The sequence below is a fragment of the Penicillium argentinense genome (assembly GCF_028826775.1).
Source record: "Penicillium argentinense strain IBT 30761 chromosome Unknown utg000009l_segment0_segment0, whole genome shotgun sequence".
Classification (NCBI taxonomy): Eukaryota; Fungi; Ascomycota; class Eurotiomycetes; order Eurotiales; family Aspergillaceae; genus Penicillium; species Penicillium argentinense.
Window position 1 is genome coordinate 4,711,064 of NW_026622668.1, and position 23,311 is coordinate 4,734,374.

The 23,311-nt window shown below is 48.8% G+C and overlaps 5 protein-coding genes across 5 annotated transcripts; 1 reads left to right on the forward strand and 4 right to left on the reverse strand.

Annotated features, from left to right (window-relative positions):
* Positions 1-927: 927 nt before the first annotated feature.
* Positions 928-1,605, reverse strand: N7532_009340 (regulator of G-protein signaling domain-containing protein; the record flags this gene model as incomplete). Its single annotated transcript, XM_056621831.1, has 1 exon — positions 928-1,605. The coding sequence occupies one exon, from the start codon at positions 1,603-1,605 to the stop codon at positions 928-930; it is 678 nt and encodes a 225-aa protein (XP_056472637.1).
* A 3,622-nt stretch (positions 1,606-5,227) lies between these two features.
* Positions 5,228-9,087, reverse strand: N7532_009341 (mismatch repair ATPase MSH6; the record flags this gene model as incomplete). The annotated part of the gene is made up of 5 exons (XM_056621832.1): positions 5,228-5,923; positions 5,979-8,374; positions 8,426-8,609; positions 8,672-8,719; positions 8,770-9,087. 5 exons carry the CDS (start codon positions 9,085-9,087, stop codon positions 5,228-5,230), a joined length of 3,642 nt encoding a protein of 1,213 aa, XP_056472638.1.
* Positions 9,088-10,811: 1,724 nt separating this feature from the next.
* Positions 10,812-12,445, forward strand: N7532_009342 (FAD-dependent oxidoreductase; the record flags this gene model as incomplete). The annotated part of the gene is made up of 3 exons (XM_056621833.1): positions 10,812-11,961; positions 12,039-12,291; positions 12,349-12,445. 3 exons carry the CDS (start codon positions 10,812-10,814, stop codon positions 12,443-12,445), a joined length of 1,500 nt encoding a protein of 499 aa, XP_056472639.1.
* A 5,617-nt stretch (positions 12,446-18,062) lies between these two features.
* On the reverse strand, positions 18,063-20,007 carry N7532_009343 (cytochrome P450; the record flags this gene model as incomplete). The annotated part of the gene is made up of 7 exons (XM_056621834.1): positions 18,063-18,486; positions 18,539-18,807; positions 18,869-19,095; positions 19,159-19,310; positions 19,369-19,560; positions 19,628-19,757; positions 19,818-20,007. 7 exons carry the CDS (start codon positions 20,005-20,007, stop codon positions 18,063-18,065), a joined length of 1,584 nt encoding a protein of 527 aa, XP_056472640.1.
* A 660-nt stretch (positions 20,008-20,667) lies between these two features.
* On the reverse strand, positions 20,668-22,662 carry N7532_009344 (tyrosine--tRNA ligase MSY1; the record flags this gene model as incomplete). The annotated part of the gene is made up of 4 exons (XM_056621835.1): positions 20,668-21,739; positions 21,793-22,079; positions 22,134-22,287; positions 22,352-22,662. 4 exons carry the CDS (start codon positions 22,660-22,662, stop codon positions 20,668-20,670), a joined length of 1,824 nt encoding a protein of 607 aa, XP_056472641.1.
* Between the last annotated feature and the right edge of the window lie 649 nt (positions 22,663-23,311).

Genomic DNA, 23,311 nt, shown 5'->3' on the forward strand with positions numbered 1-23,311 from the left:
ACCAGGGCCTCTACATCGAAATACAGCAGCACCTTTGTCGTGTATATCTTAATAGAATACAGTGATATTCGAAATCAGTTTTACCACTTCTCTCTCTTTTGTTTCTCAAAGCCCCACTTAAGCTGCACTAGTCCATATCGGGTTCTCTTTCCGCCACTTCCGAATCCGTCGATGTACCTTCCATAGGGCTGCGTAAATTACGGTAATAGTACCTCTTGGCAGCCTAGAATATTCTCTTACACAATGAGAAATGAACGAAGACTTACGTATGTCCTGAGACTGGATCTTATAACCTGCAACACCTGACGCCTCATGTTAAATTTATAATCATCCATCGTAGGAAGATGATATTGGTATTAAACCAAAACGGTCAACCTAAGACGGCGCTTAATCTAGCCACCTCGAAGCACAAGCTTATTTATGACATGACCATCAGCAGAGAATCTCGTACGCCAAAGAACTGTAGCTGTGGACTGCAGGAATGGTTATATGCTGAGAGGCTACTCCGATGTATGATTGTATGGCTATTTAGTAACGGAAATGCCGTGTCTAACAGAGATGGCCAGCGAGAAATATTACATAACATTGAAATGCTAGTTAGCAGGGAAGGCTGGCTTGTGATTTAGTCAGATGACACTATTGATGTCACACAAGTTCCATATCCAAGATACAAAATCTCGAATCGGCGTTCGTATGCGAACTTCAATTTGTCTCTGCTGGCCCGAAGAAAACTGCTTGGGGCTATAAAAGAGCAACAGCACTCACTAGGCCACTGAGCAGATCATGCTACCAAGAACTTGAGCTCATTCGAGTAGACTTAAAGCTGCAAAAAACAGCGGCAGCAGGGCTTGCAAGGCTGTGGTGCTGGTAACAGTAGCATAGTTTCAGGTTATTCACATGTGCGGTCGTGAGAGATGCTCAGTCAGCCTATCGACTCCAGGGCGGCCAGGACCAAGACCTTCCGAGAGTCATAAGAGATGGGCGCTTAGTTTGTACTCGCTCCGTCGACTGACTATCCGAGGTCTTATACAAGAGGTAAGCCCTGCTGTCATCTTGAGCCGATGCACTCAACGCTGTATCTCTGTAAAGACATGTTGAGAGGCTGTTCAGGAACGAAACGAAAATTGAATCCTCAATTAGGTCCTGAATACTTCTCACAGCGGCGTCGAGAGTCTCAGGCGAGGGTGGTGTCGACGTAATTTCGTTTTTCAAAAGGTCATCACGTATTTTGACAGGTAAATTGACCTCACGGGCTGCCCCTGGGAGGATGTATGTCTTCAGAAGAAGCCGGTAGAGCAGATTCAGGTCGATACTTGCCGAGCACTTGGTTGCAACAGGGGGCTCCTTTGCTGGCTCGACTGATGACTTGTAGCTTTCGCAATATCGTTTCGCTTCGAGGACAAACTCTAATGTCTCAACACAGTGGTTTTGGGAGAGGTATTTCATGAATGCGCTGAGGGAGTACGGTGGAGGTGCGGTATTATTTAGCACTTCATCGAGCGACGGCCACCAAGCTCCTTCGTAGGACTTGGATCGGAGGTTCTTTAGCGTAGCCGGTGTCTTTGTAACACCTATTGATGAGTCGCCGGAGTGGGAACTGGGCATCATATAAGGAGTTGTCAAAATAAAGTTTGGCGGCTAGTTGAGATGCATAAGACAATTGACGAAAAGGAAAATGAACAATCAGTCTTATAAGACAAATTTTATCTTGAGAATACAGAGGTACAGAATAGTGGTTTCCATCTAAGTGGTCTACTTAGACGGTAGCGAATAAATGGTGTTCTCGTGATGTTCTAGGCCATTTGAGGCGTAGGTGAACCATGAGTGGACTGATGGCATATTGCCGGTGGTGACTGTGGGTCAGGGTGGCACAATTCGAACCTGTCTAGAACCCGTGCTTGGTGAAATGGCCGGACAACCGGCTCTGTATAGGATGCTTTTAGTCGGAGATTATCCATTTATCCATCCCCGGAAGATGGTTCTACATGTTCAAGGCTTACTTAATTTTTTTTTCTCCAAAAAAATCGCTTGGCAGATTTTACGCCCTACTGACACAGGTGGTACTCCCTAATATGATCAATTAGCTTACCATCGGTCTTTTTATCCCAATGATAGGCCTTACAGAATTTTAGATGTCAGTCACTCAATCCAACATCAATGCTCAGCTAAAGAGCAGTTTGGATTGGCCCTGAGGGCCAGCATTGCCCAGTGTGCAGATTGATGGGAAATATACCTCCATCCTATCGCTCCTGCCTATCACAGCCCACAAGACTTCGGGGCTCGGTAAGTAATTCCGTGAGTGGCGAATTCGTCTGCGATTTGTACGTATATTTATTTCTTCTCTTACTTTTCTCTCGGGATTGCTGCGCCTTTCCCATGAATGCGGCGTCGTTCAAAATAGGGTCGAACCTCTTAGAAGTGTCACCCATTTGAGCTATGGAGGCAACTCTTTTAACTACTAACTATTACTGATATGGAGGTGTTTGATCAAATTTCAGATTTAGCATGTGCGTTTCAATGAGGAGGCAAGGCCACCTGACATGGTGCCCGTCACCCAGTAGAGCGGATCGCGGTAAACTGGCAAACGTATGGAGGAGGCCTAGAATAAAGGAAATCCGGGGAAAGACATTGGGTGGAATAGCATAATACTGCAGCGGTTAAGAAACGCCCGACTGCCAAGGGATGCTATTACAGTAATTTACGCAGCCTTAAGGAAGGTACATCGATAGATTCGAGAAGTGGCGGAAAGTGAACCTAATATGGACTAGTGCATCTGAAGTGGGGCTTTGAGAAATAAAGAGCGAAATGAGTGGTCAAACTAATTTTGAAAACTACTCTGTACTAACTATCACTCAAAATCTTTCATTGATTGCTTTATCTTTGTAAATCGATCATATCTCTGGCCTCGGAGTAAAGCTCATCGTATCCTTTACGCTTCAGGCTATTCTGGTATAGTAGAGTAATGTTTAGCTGAACCTGTTCCTCTCTTGAAACGGGTTGATTCGTTGATTCTGGAAGAATGTATTAGTTCTTTGGAGTTGTGTTGTATGTCATGACTTTACACAAGATAGCGGAATTTGATGACATGGCCATATAGGTACGGCTCTTGCGGAAGGCCGGTCCCACGGACCCGAGTAACCGATGGAGTTTTCCATTGGAAAAGATCCATTTTAGCTAAAACCTGCTGCCTGAATCAAATATCACTTCATATAAGCATCTGCTCGACTTCTCTCTGCCTAACGCAGATTCTTTTGGTGGACTGAGAACTCTCGCAGCCGGCATGTCGGTTAGTGAACTACCTATCATTTGAGTCGCCTAATCAACTGCCTAACCATGCCGTTAAATGCTAGATTCCGTCAGGGTGTGCGATCGCTTAGAAACGTCCCATGCGAAAAGTCTCATATTGATCTCAAATATTAGTATGAACATACCGAATGAATGCATTGCTGCGTTAAGAGAGGTGCTTTATAAAGAAGGACACAACAAGCTTACGTTCGTGATTTACAAAATTTCCGACGACAAGCAGTCCATCGCTGTGGAGGAAAAGTCTTCCGAAAAAGCTACGAATTGTTTCTCCAAAAGCTCACTTCGTCTGACCACGAAAGAAAACGCGCACCTCGTTAGGCGGTATACGACGTGGAATATGATCTGAAACAAGATGGTCGAAGGTATCTTCGATAACCATTTGGCTTCCTGAAAGATGGGTGATGGATACCTTGAAATCGTTCACGCCAGCGCATGTCGCTCTTTCATCCATTCTAGCAAGTTCTCGTGGTGACCAAAGGGCGAGAAGCGAAAGCGACTGAAAACCCCGACGCCAAGCCCCAACAAAAAGTTGTGCCTGGAGCAGCTGCCGAAGTTTTTAGTCGGGGAGAGGGGTGGGGAACCCGGGTGGCCCCGCGGGCCCATGAGTCAGTGCCTACGCGGACCAGTTCCAACTCCCTCCTCAAAAAACATGAACTTGATATCACCAAGCCGGTGGAAAAAGTTTCTGCAGAATTTGAGAGATGGGTGCAATAATGATTGGCCTAACACCTGATAACTCGTTCAGGTGGCTCTTTCAGCTCTTTCAGTGGGGCATATTCCTGAAGCGACTGGTCTGGAAGTCCAGAGATACAGGCTGATTGGGGAGGCAGACATATCCAAGGCGGAGATAAATCATGTTTATTGATTGACAGCGTCATGCCGGTCCTTGAAGTGCGTCAAAGGTCTGGTGCGGGTGTGAATTCTTTTGAGCAGCGGGTAGCAATTTATCAATGGGGTGGGTTCATGGAAATAACGGTGTTTTCAATGAATATTTTTGCATTTGTAGTCAAAATGAAGAACAGCTCTATCAAGTGGAAAATGCTGAATTGCACCTTCAAAATATTATTAAGATGGAAAGCTATCAACTCCCCGTAGGAAATACATGCATCGCGCCAATAGCCTTTGAAAGCCTAAATAGTAATAGTTGAAAAGCAACATAAGTTTGATAATTCATGGCAAGTGCAGGCCAAGAACAGGTAGAGGTAAGCAAGAAATTGTTCTATGCACACTCTGTGCATGGTTCAGTAGTGCTGATCAAGACTTTAAATTTTTTTCCACAAATCGTGCACCCACATTACATATCGGTCGAATACGGTTTGATATGGTTGTTTACGAAGTGTCGGCTGAGAGATCTAGGATTCTTGATTTCCACAGTCGTTCACTTTCCGGTAATATTAGATTTCTAAGGCAGATTTAACGCAAACGGAAATACTAGCTTAAGAAAAAGCGTCGTCTTCTGAATCTGAAGCAGTTAATTTCTGCCTTTTAGGCCCAGGGGCAACCAACGGCATATCGACAGTATCGGCGGAGCGATTTTGTGTCATACAGGGCCGCTAGGGTTTAAGAAGATAATATAATTATCTTCTTAATCCACAGCCTCACCTGAGACTACTGCATCATATATGATAAAGGCCAGATGATAGGTTGAGTGTTCACCGCAGAAGAAATACAAGTCCCACTGACAGGAAAACAATAGGTGAATACCCCTAATGTACACATGAGGGCCGAAAAGACAATTCGAAGAGTATAATAGATCACGCTATTTGCGAGACATACTCTATGATGATGCTTGAATATGAGATACACAAAAGTCAACGCCTTTTCAACCGAGATTCCAAACAAAGCAAATAAGAATATGAGAAGATCGTCAAGATCAAAAACCTTAAACATTAATACAATTCAAGCCAGTCCGAGGATTCCCTTAAAGAGCCTCAATAGCCTTGCGTAGCACCTCCAAGCCTCGATCAAATACATCAGCCTCACCCTCATTCTCGCCCGTAGACTCACGCAAAGCCCACGCAACATCACTCCACCATCCAAGTCCAACGTAACCCCCACCCTTCCGGCGCTCAAGACTCTCCTTGAGCCGACTCGTATGCTCCCACTGCTTAGCCGCAACCTCCGCACGCTCAATGACCTTATTTGAAATCCCGCACATGGAAGCACAGTGCATTCCGAAACTACCCTCCGCAACGCCGTCCTCGAGTTTATAGAGAAAGGTCACGCGGCGCTCGGCGTCATCAACGTGGATGGCCATGCGCTTGGGTGTGATTTCGGGATGACCTTCGAACTCCGTCGCGAGGGAGTGGTAGTGCGTTGCGAAGAAGCCCATCGCGCCAATGTGGGTGGCTATGTGGTGTAGGACAGCCTGTGCGACTGCGACGCCGTCGTAGGAGCTGGTGCCACGGCCGAGCTCGTCGAGGATGACGAGGGAGCGTGGCGTCGCTTCTGAGAGGATCTTCTTTGTCTCAGAGAGCTCGACGAAGAAGGTTGATTGCGCTGCGAAGATGTTGTCGTTTGCGCCGAGGCGCGACATGATTCGGTCTACTGGGGTCAGTCGTGCCGATTGGCAGGGGAGGTAGCAGCCGATTTGGGCCATTATGACGGCGACGCAGGTCTGCGGGTTTGTTAGTTATGGGTTCGATCGGAGGATGGAATGGGAGGAAGCGTACCATTCGGAGCAAGGTTGACTTTCCGGCGGCGTTGGCTCCGGTCAGTAAGTCTATGTTGGCACGCTTGCCGCCGAGCTGGATGTCGTTCGGGATAAAGTCTTCCACTGAGGAGAGGAGGCATGGGTGACGGAGTTCTTCGAATTCGAGGACGCTTCGCTCGTCGTCTACGAAAACGGGGCGGCAGCTGGGCTGGCCCAGCGATGTGGAGGCCTTGGCGAGGCTGATCAGACAGTCTAGCTGGGAGATAACGCGGACAGCGGCGAGCCAAGTGCCGTAGTGCTCGTCGAAACGAGCGTGGAATCGGCCAGCAACCTCCTTTACAATCTGGCTGTGTGTTTCCTGAGCCTCTTGAAGCTTGCGGATGAGGCTGCGGAGCTCGGGGAAGTAATATCGTTTGACCTGCTTGGTTGCAGACATCTGATCCCAGTCCTTGGGTATGTTCTTCACCTTGATGGGTACTTCGAGCTGATAAATCTCCTTGCCGTTGTCCTTGTAACAGATGGCAGTAGAGCCGAGATCACGGCGTGCCTTCTTCAGTAGATAATCGAGATCCTTGTGAAGCTGCTCGATGGTCTGCTGCGAGTTGTCGAAATCATTCTCGACACCGGGCTCTGGGACAAGAATGCCATTCTCCTTCGCCTTGGGACGGTCAAAGGCAGTTTTCCAGTATGCCAGCAGCTCACTCATGTCGGGCATGGCCGTGATCAATTGTCCGATGATTCCGTCGCCGGAACCGCTATCCTTGAGAAGACCCATAGTGTATTCAATCTGCTCGAAGCCTTCCAGCACACGCACGAAGTCCTGAGCCTTGCAGTTACCCGCGTGGACACGAGAGATCAGGCGCTCCAGATCCGGCATCTTGGTCAGCTGTGAGGAGAACTGGTCACGAACACTGGGATCCGCATTCAAGGAGTCCACCGCATCAAGTCTTGCGTTGATTCTCTTGGAATCCATCAACGGATGGCAGACCCATTGCTTGAACAAACGCTTGCCAAATGGCGTAATACATCTGTTGAGGAGTTGGAACAGTGTGCCGTCAACACCGCCATCAAAGGAATTGGCGAAAATTTCCATGTTGATCAAAGTTTGACCATCCAGCACCAGACTAGAGGCCTTCTTGATCGGATCGTACCAGGTGAAGTTGCCAATGGTGATCAGATCTCTTTCGATCTTCAGCAGGCGCAGGTATTGTGTCAGAGCACCGAATGCAGACATGAGCAACTCCTTCTCGCGTGCTTGACGCAGAGTCTCCGGCCAGGCCGTAATATTATCATCGTCTTCAGAAACAAAGTATTCGCTGGCATCGAGCTCCTTCAACGTGATATCCGCCTCCCAGAATTCCCTGCCGGGCTTTAGGTAGTTCCACAAAGTGGTAGGACCGGTATTGTTTTTCAAAATGCGCATCATCTTCTGCGAAACGCAGCCCTTTTCGAGTAGCAACTCCTGAGGGCGGATCTGCGCCACGAAAGTCTCGAATTTGGTCATATCGATGTCGTCAACAAACTCCGACATGAAGAATTGACCGGTAGCTGTATCGACAAAAGCGATACCAAAGGCTGGGAGGTCATCCATGATAGCCTCCTTGATGGCAACACAATAAGTCGACATATCATCCTGAAGCATCGAGCCTTCGACCAGAGTACCCGCAGTCAGGACACAGGCAAGTTCACGCTTGATGATCTTGTCTTCTTTTCCGGGCTTCTTGCCATCGCGTTCACGCATTTCCTTGCCCAATGCGGACTCGGACTGATCGACACGGGCAATCTTGTAGCCTTTGGCCACAAACTGGTTGGCCCAGTGAGACAAGCTCATCTCAGGGACACCAACCATGCGCATGTTCACCCTATCAGTAAGCTTCAGATCGAACAGCTGGTGACCGATAGTAGCATCGTTCTCGTAGAGTTCGTAGAACTTTCCCTTCTTGAAAAAGACTACGGTATCCCAGAATTTCTGCTTAATTTCCCAGTATTGCTTTTCGAAAGGCGAGAAGCGCGACCAAGCCAGAGGGGGAATGTAGATCGTGCGGGGGTCGAAGTCGGGGTGTCCAGGAGGATTTCCATCCATATCCTTGACGTTGGCGAGCCATGGGTACCGCTCCTCGGGGTCCTTGACATGGGCTTTCTCCTTCTTCGCACTGGCCGGGGTTTTGGATGTCTTTGTGTTGGCACGTTCTTGCCGAGGCTGCGTGTTCTCGGGGTCAAAGGTCCACTGGAGGGCAGTTCCCGCAGAGCCCTCAGGCAATTCCAGATCGAGCTCTTCGTCGTTCGGTGGAGCGGGTGGGAGGGAAGGAGACTGGTTGAAGCTCTTTCGAGCAGACGACGGAGCGGTTCTCTTGCGCTTCTTGGCGGGTGCGGCATCCTCATCGGAGTCGTCGGCGACAATGAAGTCATCCATATCTGTTCGAGTTAGCAACGCCGGAAATGTGTTCTGGTAGGGTCCAGACTGACCGTCGTCTGAGTATCCGTCATCCTCTCCAGGTGCTTCGAACTCGTCTTCGCTATCCGGAGAAGTCTTTCTGCGCTTTGCGGCGCGGCCTCCCGCGCCGTTCTTTCGGCTGGGACGGAAAATCACGTCGTCGTCGTCTTCGCCCTCGGAGTCGGACTCTTTGTAGCTGACCTGCTTCTTCTTGGACTAAAAGGGGAGTGTCAGCATGATACACGGACGTGCAGGATGTGGGAGGTGGAGTGGCATACTCGGCGTGAAGGAGTCCCGGATTCATCTTGGTTTGTTTCGTCTCCAGCCTAGGGGTTGTCAGCGGCGTAAACGACATATCAGAGGAAAAGAACTCCACCTTTGCCGCATCTGCGTTTTCTTCATCCTCGTCCGGAATAGGGAGGTCGCTACTGGGAACAGGGGTCAAATCCTGAGCAAAGCTCGAGAAGCTCCTCTTTTCCTTGGGTTTTGTTGCGCTGCCGCTACGTTGCTCCGACGCTCGTTGGGCGGGAGAGGACGCGGGCTCGCGGGGTTTAGCACTGGACGGCGTTGCTGGGGAGGATTTCTGGAAGAATCCCAGAATGGACTTTTGGCTTTTCATGTTTTGGGCGCTTGAGGTCGTTCTCTTGAGGGCGGATGGTGGTGTCCCGGTGGGCGAGGCGTCTGCCTTTGCCATTGTAGGCAATTCGAGGTTTTATGGGTTGATTAAGCTGTTGTCGTCACACAATCGGCTCAACGCCTGCTGTCATGAGCGGAACTGTGGCGATTGAGACCCTTGAAATCCAGGGCGATGGGATGGGGTTGGCAAGAGATAGGAGATAAGGCGCGGATCGCGTCGACGCGTAAATTGCCAGTGGCCGCGACCGCGGATGTTAGTCAGCGTCCGATGATGCATCATATTTGGACAGCGACACTACGGATGACTTAGTTTTTGATTTTGCTGATTGTATGCCAACGCCTGAATGTCATAGTCCCAGTAGAAGTGACAGCGCTCGAACCCATTGTATCGACAACTGGAATGCACCGGCATTGAAGAAGAGCACGGGCCGGTTTTGTAGGTAGACCAGGCCTCTAGCTGCAGTCCGAAAATAATCCAGTTATGTGATGGGATCAGAACAATCGGATAAAAGTATTATCAAAATTCCACAATAGCAGATTTCCGATAGATGGCTAAGGTCTATACACGTAGTAAAATGGTCAGAAGAAAAGTATTTATACTCGGTCATCGTGTATTACTAAACATTGAAGAGGGGAACGCTCGATGGCAGCACGCGCTGAGACGTGTGGGTTGATTCAGCAGAAAAACCACCACAAAACACAAGCGTAGCAATCAGGAAATAGCGAGGACCCCAAATGTAGGGTCAGGTCGGGGAGGTGTAAGAAGGTGTATTTTAGAAATAGCTATCCGGCCACCGTATACTGCCGGCTATGTCACATAACATGGATGGCACCCATGTAGTTAGTAGGAGGGGTCTCCCCACTACAACATTTAGTGTAGTAACGTAATTCACCACCGAGTCGACCACCTGACCGATTACTAAAGATTCAAAAGTATGATAAACTACCAAAACCAATATTAATTAAAAAATATCAATTAGGGCACCGGGTAATTGAGTGGCCAGTATTATTGCAGCCGCTACATCTCCAGGGTGCACGTTTGGCTGGTGGGAGTGGCAAAATAGGCGATTCAACCAGTGCGGGCGGAGGCTGTTCAACACGTTCAACTGGCTGTACTGGCAGCACTGGTAATGGTAGGTCCTCTCTAACCGTAATACCCTGTTCGCATCGAACAATGATTTTTCATTGTGTTAGTCAGGTTGTCCGTTGGCATCAAGCTTGGAAACAACCAAATTGCCATGCCGAGAAAATAGTCTTGGAGCAATACAAGCTAAATATAGTGTGAGACATACATTGCTCTGATTCTAGTGTTGCTAAAGAGCCTGTATTGTATCGCACGCCAATAGACAATGTCAGATACTGATCAGGGCTAAGCTATGCTCTCTGCATTTGATAATTTTCCACTATACAGTCGTTCTCGAAATCGCCTTGAACAATATACACTAAGAAAGTCTTTCCTAGTCCTACCGCCAAGGCCTTAGCGCAGGTCGTTATTGAGCGCACAGTATAATCCACCATGTACGGTACTGTATCTTGCTAGAATTGCTCTTGCGGAAGCATCAAGCTGGTGCAGTCGGTACGACGGTTGGGTGTGTTTCGGAGGTCATCACGTGACCATACCAGGCAACCATCGTTTTGAGTGTTGACCCGTCCATGCCTTATTATATCGCGACCGAGACAACAAATTACGTACCTCAACCTTGGGAAAACTATTTATACGGGGTCAATTACTTACTCGATCTAATCTCTCTGAATCATTTTGGGATTTCTCACTACCAACCCATGGCCGACAAACCAGCTCCGCATACCATAGCCATCATCGGGGGTGGGGTCGCGGGTCCCGTCCTTGCCCTGACAATACTCTCCCACCCTGTCCTCAAGGAGCGCTACAAACCCGTGATATACGAGCGCCTTCCGCGCCCCAAACCAAGCACATTCCCTGACTCAAAGATCCACGGAGAAAACAACACCACCGACACCCACAGCACTGCGACGTATGCAGCTGGCGCCGCTGTTGCCCTGACCTCCAACGCCCTTTATCCTCTGTATGCCCTGGGGCTGCGGGACTCGCTGGACTTTATCAGCTCTGAGTCTACACGAATCAAGATCTGGCGCGCCTGGGACACCGGGAAGCATAAATACTGCCAGCAGTTGAACCATCCGAACTGGCAGGAGGACTTGGGGACCAACCTCCGGGTTGTAGAGAGGGCGGGGCTGCAGCGTGTGGTTCTTGATAGGGTACGGGAGTTAGGCGGGGAAGTGATATGGGAGAGGAAGGTCACTGATGTGAAGAGTGCCACTGGAGGGGGTGTTAAGGTGTGCTTTGAGGGAGGGGAGGAGGTCGAAGCGAATCTAGTTGTTGGTGCGGATGGGGGCTGGTCAGTGGTAAGAAGGCATATCATGGCGATAGCAGCAGCGGACGGCGGGGGTGGTGCTGATAGATGGAAGCCCGAGTTTGCCTACGCGGATGGGATTTACGGTGTTTCAAAACCCATTGATAGGGCCCGTGCGATTGAAAGCGAAGAAGATGTGCAAGATGGAGACACGCACTGGGTTCTCCTCGACTCAGGCACCGCGTCAACATGGGCTCTGCCTGGTCGAAGGCAGTTCTGGTCTATTTCTTTCCCTTCTAACCTTCCTCCCAAGAGTATGACCGCTGCTGAGCACCTGCAGAAACAGAACAAGGTTAAGCTCTACGGTGCGGACTTAATACTAGGTAAACACGACCTAGAAGAGACACAGGGGATTTTGAAGAGGTACGAGAACGCCTTTCATCCTATTGCAGGGAATTTTGGGGAGTTGTATAAGAGGAGCGAGAGGATTGTCAGGGCCCCTCTGTGGTATCATGCTTGGGAGGAGAGTGAGATTGGTGGAAAGAACATCGTTTTGATCGGAGACGCTTCACGATTGATGCTGCCAACGAGTGGCCAAGGTTAGTCTTACCTCATTCTTGCTCTCACCCAGTTCGGCCTTTAAAGAGAAGAGTCACAGTGATTGACATATTCGCAGGGGCGGGATTCGCCATCGAAGACGCCACCGTTTTGGCCAATGAATTACTGAATAACCCGCCATCGTCAGAGAATGGCAGGTTAGATTTCTCTAGAGCGATTGAGGCATATGCCCAAGCTAGGGTTCCAAGGTCGAAGAGCATGACCAAGCAGAGTTATTGGACAAGTCAGCTAGGGCTGGGAGCTCGCTGGTGGTGGCGGTGGTTAAGAGATGCTGCGACCATGTATATACCCCTCGGAGGCGATTCGAAAGTGTAAGTCAATCTGATCTCGGTGGGACATGCGTTGAGATCATGGCTAATTCATTGTAGGAAGTCGAGCAAGAAACCCAAGGATCCAATGGGCTGGCTGTATGAGGTACGGTATAAGGTTGAACTGAGAGAAAAGCAGGAAAATCCGAGAGTTTAATGTGTAAACATAACGTGAAGAGTATACCTAATTGATTTTGCCATCGGAGGTCGATAGAATGATGTGAATAGTTAGACCTGGGCAGAACCCATGGGACGGCCCAAATGGGTTGACCCATTTGGGCCCATGGGCCGAAAAATCGATTTTCTGCCCATTCATGGGCCGGCCCATTTGGCCCATTCGACCCATTTTAGGGCGAAAACTAGTGTACATGTGACTTTCATAATTTATGTACTTTACGCGTGCTCTTGGCTGTAATGCCTTGGTAACAAGAATGATTGATTGCTCTTAGTTATATACGATATTCAGTTAAAAGAGGGCATTTTAATATTACTGTAGAAATCAACTATATCTCATAGCCATCTAATAACCTTGAACGCTTTCGAACTCTTCCTGAAACACGCTGTGTTTTGCTCAGGCAAATCAGGCTCCTCAGGCTCAGACTCCCCCTCAGGCTCTTCGGCAGGCTCATTAACACTCCTTCGCCTCTTCGAATCATATTGCGCAGGGCCTTCTTCATTATCACTAATCTCCAGAATGCCCTCCTGCGTACGCTCATCCATCTCTTCTTGTTGGAATTCTATCTCAGTCTCAGTTGCGTACTCCCGAACAAAAGCAAGCTGCTCCTCTTCTAGATCAAATCGAATCCCACACATAAGAAGCATTGGATCCTGAATAGTACTCGATTGTACTGAGCCAGGGCGATAGTGGCAGATATCACGCGCGGAGTTAAAGAGACGCTCTACGCCTGCGCCTGTGGCTGGGACGGAAAGGAAATCTCGACCGAGAGCTGCGATTTTTGGAAATCTGTGTTCATGATCTCTCCAGAATTCGCGCGGAGGAATTGATACCGTGCCTGTTTAAGGTATTTAAATTAGAAAGAGTGTTTGGTTTAAGAATAGAAGACCACTTACTACTCTCGAGATACTGAGTGAGCTCAGGGACTGGGGCAGTAGGCCGACTACCACAAGCGAGTAGTAGATCAATCTCACTCGTAGGCTTCACAGTCTGTAAACCTCCAGTCTGTGAGAGAGAGCTATATACACTATCCTCGTAGTGCTTAACTCGGGCTTCGAGAGCTTGTCTGTATTGGGCAGCAAAGTCTTTCTCGTCATCCCGCCAATCTGAGGTCTGGAAGAATTCAAGCTTATACTGCGGCGCCAAAATAGTCCCAGTTGAGTATATATCACTAAGACCTTCAAGGTCAGTCATCATATAATAATCCCTGAGCTTACTTTCGGCTCCTCTCAGAGCAACAAGCATTTGTCTTTTCCATCCGATCTTCCCCTGTTGTAGCTGGCGGATCCGGCTCTCAAGATGATTAAAGAGACGATTGTAAATACTGAAAACAGTATGAATCGTTATGTCTTTTGTTTTTGAGAGAGCAGTTGTGAATCTGTAGAAAGTCTGGGTGATACAGATCGGGTAATCAACCCGCCGCCACTCATTTGATGTGACCTGAAGATGAGAATGATGAAATTCGGAGCAGAACGTATCAAACACAGGTTGTAGCTTCTTAGCCCGGCGGAGCATTAAGAAGGTCGAATTCCAGCGCGTCCTGACATCCTGGATTGGGAATAATCGAGGTGTATTAGACTGGAGGTTTTGGAAGGATTCACGGCGCTGAGGGCTTGCATTGATGAAGATAGCGAGGTTTCGGATCTAAGCAATTGTATAATTAGTATATGTTTGATAGGTAGAAAGAATAGTTTAAGATCAAACCTTCTTAAGTGTATTCGCCATACTATACTCTCTTGCTGTTTGGCGAGCTATTTTCGTATGCTCTTCAGTCCAGACCGTATCGACATTCTCATTCACTGGGTTGGCTTTCATTTGACCAAGGAGCTGCTTTAGGCTCAACTGAATCACATGGGCGAGGCATGGTACTCGGATAATAAGAGTATCAGAACGAAGGCCCTGAGACTGAAGAGAGTCTTGCAGAGATGAAATAAGAGTCGAATTGTTATACGTATTATCAGTTGTGACAGCTAACACTCGCTCTTTGATCCTATGCTTTTCAAGCAGGTCTAGAACAACTGTGCTTAGATAAGCCCCAGTATGAACACCAGACAGAGGCTCAAATCCTAGTAAAACCTCCCGATATTCCCAATCAGCGTCAATAAAGTAACCAGGCACTGCCATAAAGGCCTGTTGGAAAGGGGAAGTCCAACAATCTAAGCTTATTGAGAGCTTTGCCTTTGGTGGAAGCTTCTGAAGTATTTCTTTCTGCTGATCTTGTGCTTTTGTTTGAATTCGACGCTGTAAGGTTCTTCGAGAGGGAAGGCTTATAGCTGTTGGCGATTTCTGAGCTAGTTGTAGAAGCTTAAGGAACTCGGGATGTTCAACAGTCGTAAAGGGAAGCCGTAAGGTAGTAATCGTAGAGACTAATTGGTGTTCCCAACGGGACTCGCTGAACGGCGCTGGTGTGAGTTTTGCCTATTAAGTAGCAAAACTAGCTTTGATCTAGGAATAAATAAATGAGAGACTTGCCTGCTTCTGTAGTAGCCGCCGGATGCTTGATTGACCCTTTGTTTTACATATTGCCCGTTCTAGGTGTCTTCGTAGAGCAGTTGTTCCTTGCTCCCCTGCCGTCCCTGATTTGGTATGAACTAGAGAGTTCGGATGGTTCAAAATTGCTCCGCAGTTCTTGCACATCACCTTAGGTTGTCCAGTAATAAAATGGGCAACCTGTTCGAAGTCGGCCCATATATCTGCTCGCTGGCCCTTTCGATCCCAGAAAGTAGATTGGTGCTCAGAGTGCCCACTCTGGGTCTGGATCCACCAATCCTCGAAATCCTCTTTATTCATATCTTCGCATAGAACGTAGGTTTGTGCTGAATCTGTGGAGCGTCTGAGAGAGGTGGGAACAGAGAGAGGGGGAGGAAGCTGCGTTTGGCTTGCGGAGTGCTCGCGACGCTAACGTAATCCACTAGCGAGTGAGACACACGGGCCCGTGAGACAGAAAACCAGCTACTATAATTTCAAACCAATTTATTAAACCAACAACGCCATTGATTTCAAATTTCTATCTATTAGACCTATCAGGGCATTGCGTTCTTTTATGCCCTATTTGATGACAGTCGCTGCATCGCGGGGGTGCGCGTGTAATTGGCTGGGAAGCTGACGCAGCTGGTTCCGCCGGGGCAGTATTAGGAGCTTCATGAGCCTGGTTCATCGACTCCCTGGCTTCTTGGCCCGTAAAACCCTCCGTATGAGCTACGCGCTTAGTCGTTCTGTTGCGTTTTCGCTTTTGTGTCTCGTTTTCAGCCCGTAAATCGCGGACTTCCTTTAGAAGGATTGCATTAGAATGCAATGATTGCTGATAGCCCTTGAGGAGCTTATCAATAGCTATATTCGTAGGCGTTGGTGGGCTTTGCGAGCGTTTCTTAAGCAGTGCCTTGATTGACGAGCCCTGTCGATTCAATTGTTTGAGATTTGCCGGCGTTTTAGGGCTCCACGCGCTCGATTGGCTCCCTGGTCGACTACCTGAGGGGGTAGGTGTCTGAAGTTGAACATCAAGCTTTGAAATGACCTGATCGGGATCATATGGTACTAAACCAGCTGCGACGAATGCATTTTGAATAGTCTCTGGTTTAAAGGCCTCTTTGCGAGCTTGTGGGAATGCTGCAAGGAAATCAAGCTTGTCGATATGGTTGACCCCCAACCGTGCTTTGCGCTCAATCAAGCTCCCATACGCGCGCTTTAGGGGGGCAAAACAGCCTATATCCAAAGGCTGTAGTAGATGAGACGAATGCGGAGGCATGCAGATTGGAATAATATCATTTTGCTCGCACAATCGATCAAAACGGGGGGTCAAATGACTGCCATGGCCATCGAGAACTAGTAGTCGATATTTACCCCTAGTACGACTAGTAGTCGCAGGGATAAATAGCTTTTCTAGCCATCGAAGCCCAATTTCGTCTGTAGTCCAGCCATTCTCACTGATTTCGATTCTCCAATTGTCGGGTAGGTCATCAAACCATGCATATTGTTGGTACTTTGACGATTTGAAGATAATGCATGGTGGGAGTATAAAGCCCGTTGAATTCACACATTCAATCGATGTGACCCATTCGCGATTCCCTGGCTGTAGAACTGACCTCCGACCATAGTATTCAGCTCTTGTAATGACTTTCGCAGTGGCTATAAGCCCCATTGCGAAGCCAGTTTCATCAAAATTGTAGATATCCTCAGGTTGGATACCATTCTCATCGATCGTGCGTCGTACAAGGTCGAACCATGGTTTAATAACCCTCGGATCTTCGCATTTTGCCCTCTCATAATTATATCGACGAGAATACCGCGATTTGAGCTCATCATAGCGCTCTGTATATCTGTAAACCCAATTGACTCCAACAGTCTGACTACCACGCTCTGCTAGTAGAATATTGGCCATATCCCTTACCATACAAGGCCGGGGAGCTGATCCACGTGTATCCATAGAGAGTATCCACCGTAGGAGCGATTCCTCTTCAGTTGGAGTCAATTTATAATTGCTGGCGCGGGTTTCCGATCGATGAAGTTTGCCATTGTATCGGCGATGGAGAGTTGCGGTAGGTACTTGAAATCGGCGCGCAGCTTCGCGAATTGATCGAAATTCTTTGTTCCGAAAGGCTTGTATTGCGAGCTGGATCCTACCTTCTTGGTTGATAGAATTTTGAGGATTTTGACTGCGAATTGGGGGCATAGTGGGTAGTTGAAATGAGGAGGTTGACGCGCTGGGGCGCGACCGCGGTTTCTGTCTCACGCGCCCGTGTGTCTCACTTGCTAGTGGATTACGTTATCCGTTAAAAGATAGGATGAATCATCAAATTCCCCACTCTCTGAAAAGGGTACTGAGTAGATATCCGATAGTTGAGACATGATAGTTTGGTAAGAAAGCTCAATAATCCCAACGTTAGAGAAAAATCATCGTTGACTATAAAGAGGAGATAGGTTGGCCTATATTTAAGCTAGAATACAGAGTCCGTAGATAGCCTGGGCTATCATGCCAGGCGCAGAAAGCCCGGGATAACGCGTCTCCTATGTTCGCGATAATTGGCTATTTAGTCACCAAGTCCCACATCTAAATATCTTTTATTAGTTAGTCCCATGGGCCGGCCCATTTGCCTTCCAAATTCGTGCTACGGGATCCCCCGCAGTTTTTATCTCATCGACAACTTTTTTTTTTCACCCTTCAACGTTCACTATATAAAAGATTTAATCCATCCCTACATCTAATTCGTAAACAAGAAAGCTTTTAAACATACATAAAGTTATATTTTATTATACGATACTTTAAAAAATCAAGCAAAAATGACCTGCGTCGAGATTTCAGAAAATTAACATCAAGAGCAGAAGGACAATTTGAATTAATTGATCGTGAACACTTCGATATATATATTCAAGTTAGAAGAGATTACGCTGTGCGTAATCTATTCTGTACTGCGGTATAAGATTTAAGACAGCTATAAATTACGCTAGTAATTCTGGATATTTTATATATTTATTATGCAGATTTGGGGCCCAAATGGGCCAAATGGGCCAAATCGTGGGCCAGCCCATGCCCAGGTCTAGTGACACCGTTTCCCGGAACTACTGTAGCATGAGGTAGGTGTAAGCGTAGTTGAATTTGCTTCTAAGAATTCTCAAGTACTGAGACAGCCTTCACAGCCTTCTGCAATTTTCCCGCATCACTCGGCTCAAATGGATGCTCTCGCATAAAACCCAGCATCAGCTGCTCACGCCTGGGACTCCGGACCGTCAGCGAACACTTGTATGGTGCCGGGTGGCTAATAAATTCCGGCGTGGGGCGTAGCTCGGACTCGAGCACGTTTCCATCTTCCCCGACGGGCTTTTTGATATCGAAGGCGAAGAGCGTGTGCACGATGGCTAGGAAGATAGATGTTTCGGCGGTAATGCGACCAGGGCAGATGCGACGGCCGAATCCGAAGGTATTATCGTGTGGGTCAGGGGCAATTTCCTGTCCCTCGGCGGGTAGGTAGCGCTCGGGTCGGAAGTCGGAGGGGTTGGGGTAGATTTCAGGGTCGTTGTTCATTGCCCTGAGGAACAAGTTAGATTCAAGTCAGATTGTGGCGTAAGGTCTGTAAGCACCAGATATTGGCCATTAGAATGGCGCCCCTGGGTACTAGGTATCCATTGATCACTTCGTCCTCGTCGGACTTGCGCGGTGTCATTACGGCCACAGTATGCCAACGCATAGTCTCTTTGAGGACCCCATCAATGTATGGGAGGTTTGGTCGATCGGCTACTGACGGGAATCGGTCTTCACCAATTACTCGGTCGAGTTCGGCTTGTGCTTTGCGTTGAACGCCTGGGAAATTCATCATTGCGAGGAAGAATCCCTCAATCAAGCCAACCGTCTAGACAGGGTCAGTAACGAGTACTGTGGATGTGATGTCTATGCCTGAGTTTCGGTCATACCGTATCTGTTCCTGCGCCGTAGATTGCGCCGGCTGCCCATTTTGTAATTTCAGCATCCTCTCCATGCTTGATACTTTCCGAGACGAATGACGGCTTGTTTTCTTTATGTCTCATCTGCCACTTGGTGAATTCGAACGGGTAGTTTGTGAGCTTTAGGATCGTCTCTTTGTTAAAGCGTGCAATCTTTTTGAACCCGGTGCCTGGTACCCATTCGGGTAAGTGTTGCACTGTGCAAGTCAGTATCTCGATACTCCAAGAGTCGTTAGAATAGGGTGAATGGTGTGACCTACAAGCTGGGATCAAATCAACAAGGAATTTCCCGGGCGTGATGGCCTCAGAGAACTGCTTCAACACCAAGTCGGCAAGATCGATCAGAGAGTCCTTCTGGTGTGGATCCACGTTATATCCATAAGTGATTTTCAAGACGAAAGATCCAGTAGCGCTGCGACGAATCAGTTTAGTATGTATCCGTCCGATAACCGAGCTTGAAGCTTACTTACATCCGACAATGATCTAACAGACCATCAGGATCCTGCTGAATACGCCACAGCAACCGCCGGAACTCATTCTCTAAATGGTGATCAAATTTCGCAGCTGACGACTTCGTCCCGATAACCTGTGCCGTGGCTCGACGATATGCCCGCAGAAGAGGTGTGTTATTCTGACGTGGGATCGACTTGCCATATCCGCATCTGAGAACGGTCACCATTAGCACTCTTTCAGGGTACTTTGTGTGTTCATGGTGTAGAGAAGACGTACAGGCCATCTGCAAAAACCGATTGCGGGCGAGACGAGTGTTTCGCCGACTTATCGAAGAGTTGAGCGGCTGTTTTGCGATCGTTGACTATTATTATGGGTTGGCCGAAGACCGTAAGAGAGCTAAGAGGACCTGGAAAGTGTGAACATGCCGGTCTTTTCAAGAGAACTGGACTGCTTGAGATGCACTTACCGTAGAGTGCCTTGTATCTGGCGTAGAATTCACCCGGATGTTGGCCATCAGGCAATAAGTCGAACAAGTTCCCAATGACGGGCCAGCCTCTGGGGCCAGGGGGTAGCTTTCTTCTAGAGAAATAGCCCTTCAAACAAGCTAATAATGCCACGCTTGTGGCTAGGATGCCCAGCTTTGTAGCGAGAATCATATTGGAGTATGACTGAGGTGATCAGGTCAAATCAGAGAGAACAATTAAATATGAGACAGCGTCGAGATGACAATGTGATTTAAACCGCCAGCCCGCAATCATGATCTAAATCAAATTAGTTCAGCACTCCGTATTTCCATGACATCTTCGGGCCTAAGACCTCGGAGCCGTTTCGCACGCCTATGAAAGCTCTCTGAATGTGACGGTAGCACCATAGTCGCATGTATTACTCGTTATGTTTCAGCTATTCAAGTTAGCTACTCAAGGCTTCTTCAAAATCTACCAATGAGACCCCAAGGAGATAGAGGCGACCCGTTCTGCGATATTCCGGGGCTGGTATTGTGTATTACTCTTTTAGGCATCGGAGCGCGAACACGGCGGCGGGTGGGTCGCCCGAGCACCACTCAAGCCCCGTTCGATTTTTCTGCAAGTCGGCATAAGCAAGGCTGTCCTCGCAGTCCTGCCTCAACTGAGGAATGTGTCATGCCAAACATCGGTTACAAGGGTTAGTTGTTGCAAAAATAAATGGATGCACGGGGCAGATAATTTTGTCGTGATCTATCATATTGGCAGCGCTTCACAAATGCTTAATATACAGCTAGATTATTCTAAAAGAGAAAATAGAAATACAAAGTGGAGATCTATCTGGCTCGTCCCAGCCTACTTGGTCGCCTCGGTCTCGGTCGACTCAGCTCCGTCTTCCCAGCCCGGAGCGGTCAGGCCTTGCGCACGGAAGTCCTCGTCGCTGACGATCTGGACCATCTTGAACTTCCACTTTCCCAGCTTCAGCATCAGCAGGTCATCGCCGAGGATGAACTCCTTGGTCTTCTCGGCGGGCCAGACGCGGATAGGCGTGAAGGCAAGATCGTCGGACATGGGGCCGCTGTCTCCGGGACGGCTGCCGACGTAGGCGCCGTTGTTGGTGATGACGCGATGTCCCTCGCCCTTCGATGAGACAAGACCGGCGGACCACAAGACCTTGTTGAAGGACTGGTTGTAGACTAGGGATCGCGGCAAAGTTACCTTGACGTTGGGCATGTTGGCGAAGTTGGTCTGGGAGGCGTACTGGTTTCCGGATTGAGGGGTGGTGAAGTTGGACATCGGGGACTGAGGATTGCCGCCTGCAGTCGTGCTCCGGGGCATCGGGGATGGCTCGCCGGTTGAGGAGCGAGGGCGGAAGAGTTGGCGGTGCTGGAGGGAGACGGCGTCGGCTTCCTCCTTGCCATGTACCAGCTCGACAAATTCGTAGGCCAGCTTGTGCTGGGCAATGCGCTTGGACGGGTCCTGGTTTTGTTGCTCCATGATGGAAGCAATCTCGGGCAAGGGGATGAAGGTGAACAGCTTCAGGTAGCGCTCCACCGTATCATCGGGGGTTCGGACGAAGAATTGGTAAAGTTCAAAAGTTGAGGTCATGTCCTTGTCCAGCCAGATGGCATTGCCAGCGGACTTTCCAAACTTCTCTCCAGACGGGGCAGTCAACAGGGGTGTGGTGAAGCCAATGGGCCGGTCAAGCTCAGAGTCTAGAGAGTTGCGAACTTGCTCATTGGCAGTGTTGCGACTCACGGCCTTCACGGCATCCATACCGAACAGGATGTTTCCATACTGATCGGAGCCTCCCACTTGCACTTGGGTGCCCTTCTGGAAAAGGTGCCACCAATCCCAAGCTTGCAGAAGCGGATACGAGAACTCAGCAAAGGACATGCCATCGCCTTGGTTCATGCGGTTCTTGACACTGCAAATGACTGTTAGAAATCACATGAGATAGTACAATAGACGATAACTCACGTGTCTCGACCAAGCATCGGGCCCAGTCTCATAAAGGCACCCAAGTCGCGCAGAACTTCAATGAACGGCATGGAGTTCCACCATGTATTGTTGTTGACCAGTGCCCGTTTCCAGATAGGCTGCTTCTCATAGCCGTGCCTCCTGCTGTAGGATTCGATGCTTGTACCCAACTTCTTCAACTGCATGTGCATGCTCGCCATATTGGCCTTGCGAATCGAGGAATGCACCTGTTCACGGCCCTTCAATCGACCAGTAGGATCACCGACGCGGGATGTCGCGCCGCCCAGCTATTGCTCGTTAGCCACTGTTCGTCCCAGCTTTCGGGACTCGATAATATTTACCAAAAACGTCACTGGCAAGCCCCAGACGTATCCCCAGGCCAAGACCATGAATGGAAGCATGTGTCCGACATGCATGGAAGGTGCGGTAGGGTCAATGCCGACATAGATACCAGCTCTCTTCTCGGTGAACAATTGGTGGAGCAATTCGCGTTCTCTGTGATTCAATAAAAGCACGTTAGCTACTTGTTTCCAAATCAACCCAGTCAGTCTGCACATACCCAACAACATCATGAATCAATCCCCGTTCCTCCAAATGGGCCGCGAAGCTTTTCCTCTTGCCCTCCTTAATCTCCACAGCATGCCTCGCCCACTCATTCTTCCCATCCTGCATCCGCTTCAACCATTGCTGTGTAATGAATCGTTTCTGCTGCGGCGTGCACGCAGATTGCTGGAAGTAGACCGCTGGGCGTGTGTCGCGCAGCGGATTTGTTTGCGACGCTGGGGCGAATGTACGCGCTCCGGATGGTGCTCGAGGGGCACGCACGCTGCGACACGGCGCGCGGGGGAGAGGGGCCGCGCGAGGTCGCATGGGGCCGGAGAGGAATCGGGGAATGGTGTACGCGAGGACGATCCTCTGTTCCTAACTTTGAAATGTTGTCCGCAACGCCGAGATTGTCGCGATAAGCGGAAGATTGTTAATGCGGCGCATATCCCGCTTGGCCGAAAAAGAAATCATTCTGCTTTACTCCTGCTACCTCATTTGCAATATCGTATTTTCTTAATCAATTGAATTGAAGCAATTCGTTTCCAGCGACTCTATGTTCAGATACTAGTATGTTTCAGCAGACTGCAAGCTCGTGGCTCAACTCATGATCACCATATTCATGACCCGCCTAGCTAGTGTTAAATTGGATGGCATCTACTTAGGTACCAAGGTACTGCTGGGGTACTAGTAGATTGTTAAACTCTACTTACAGCTTGTTTTCCAACCTAACATGCAGCATCGAGTGTATCACCGAGAGAACCCCGATTCAATGAGGCTATCAAAAGCCGAGTCCCCGAAGGAGAATCCTCGGCGTACGGTGCAACACTCCTCCCGCACGAAACACTCCCCCGAGGACTTGCGATTGATCAGCAGAAAAATGTATCCGAATCGGAATCACCTTGCTCCGAGTCATCAATAGACTGCCGCAAGTGGCAGGTCCACTGGGATTTGTTCGGCGACTTAATAATCTTGC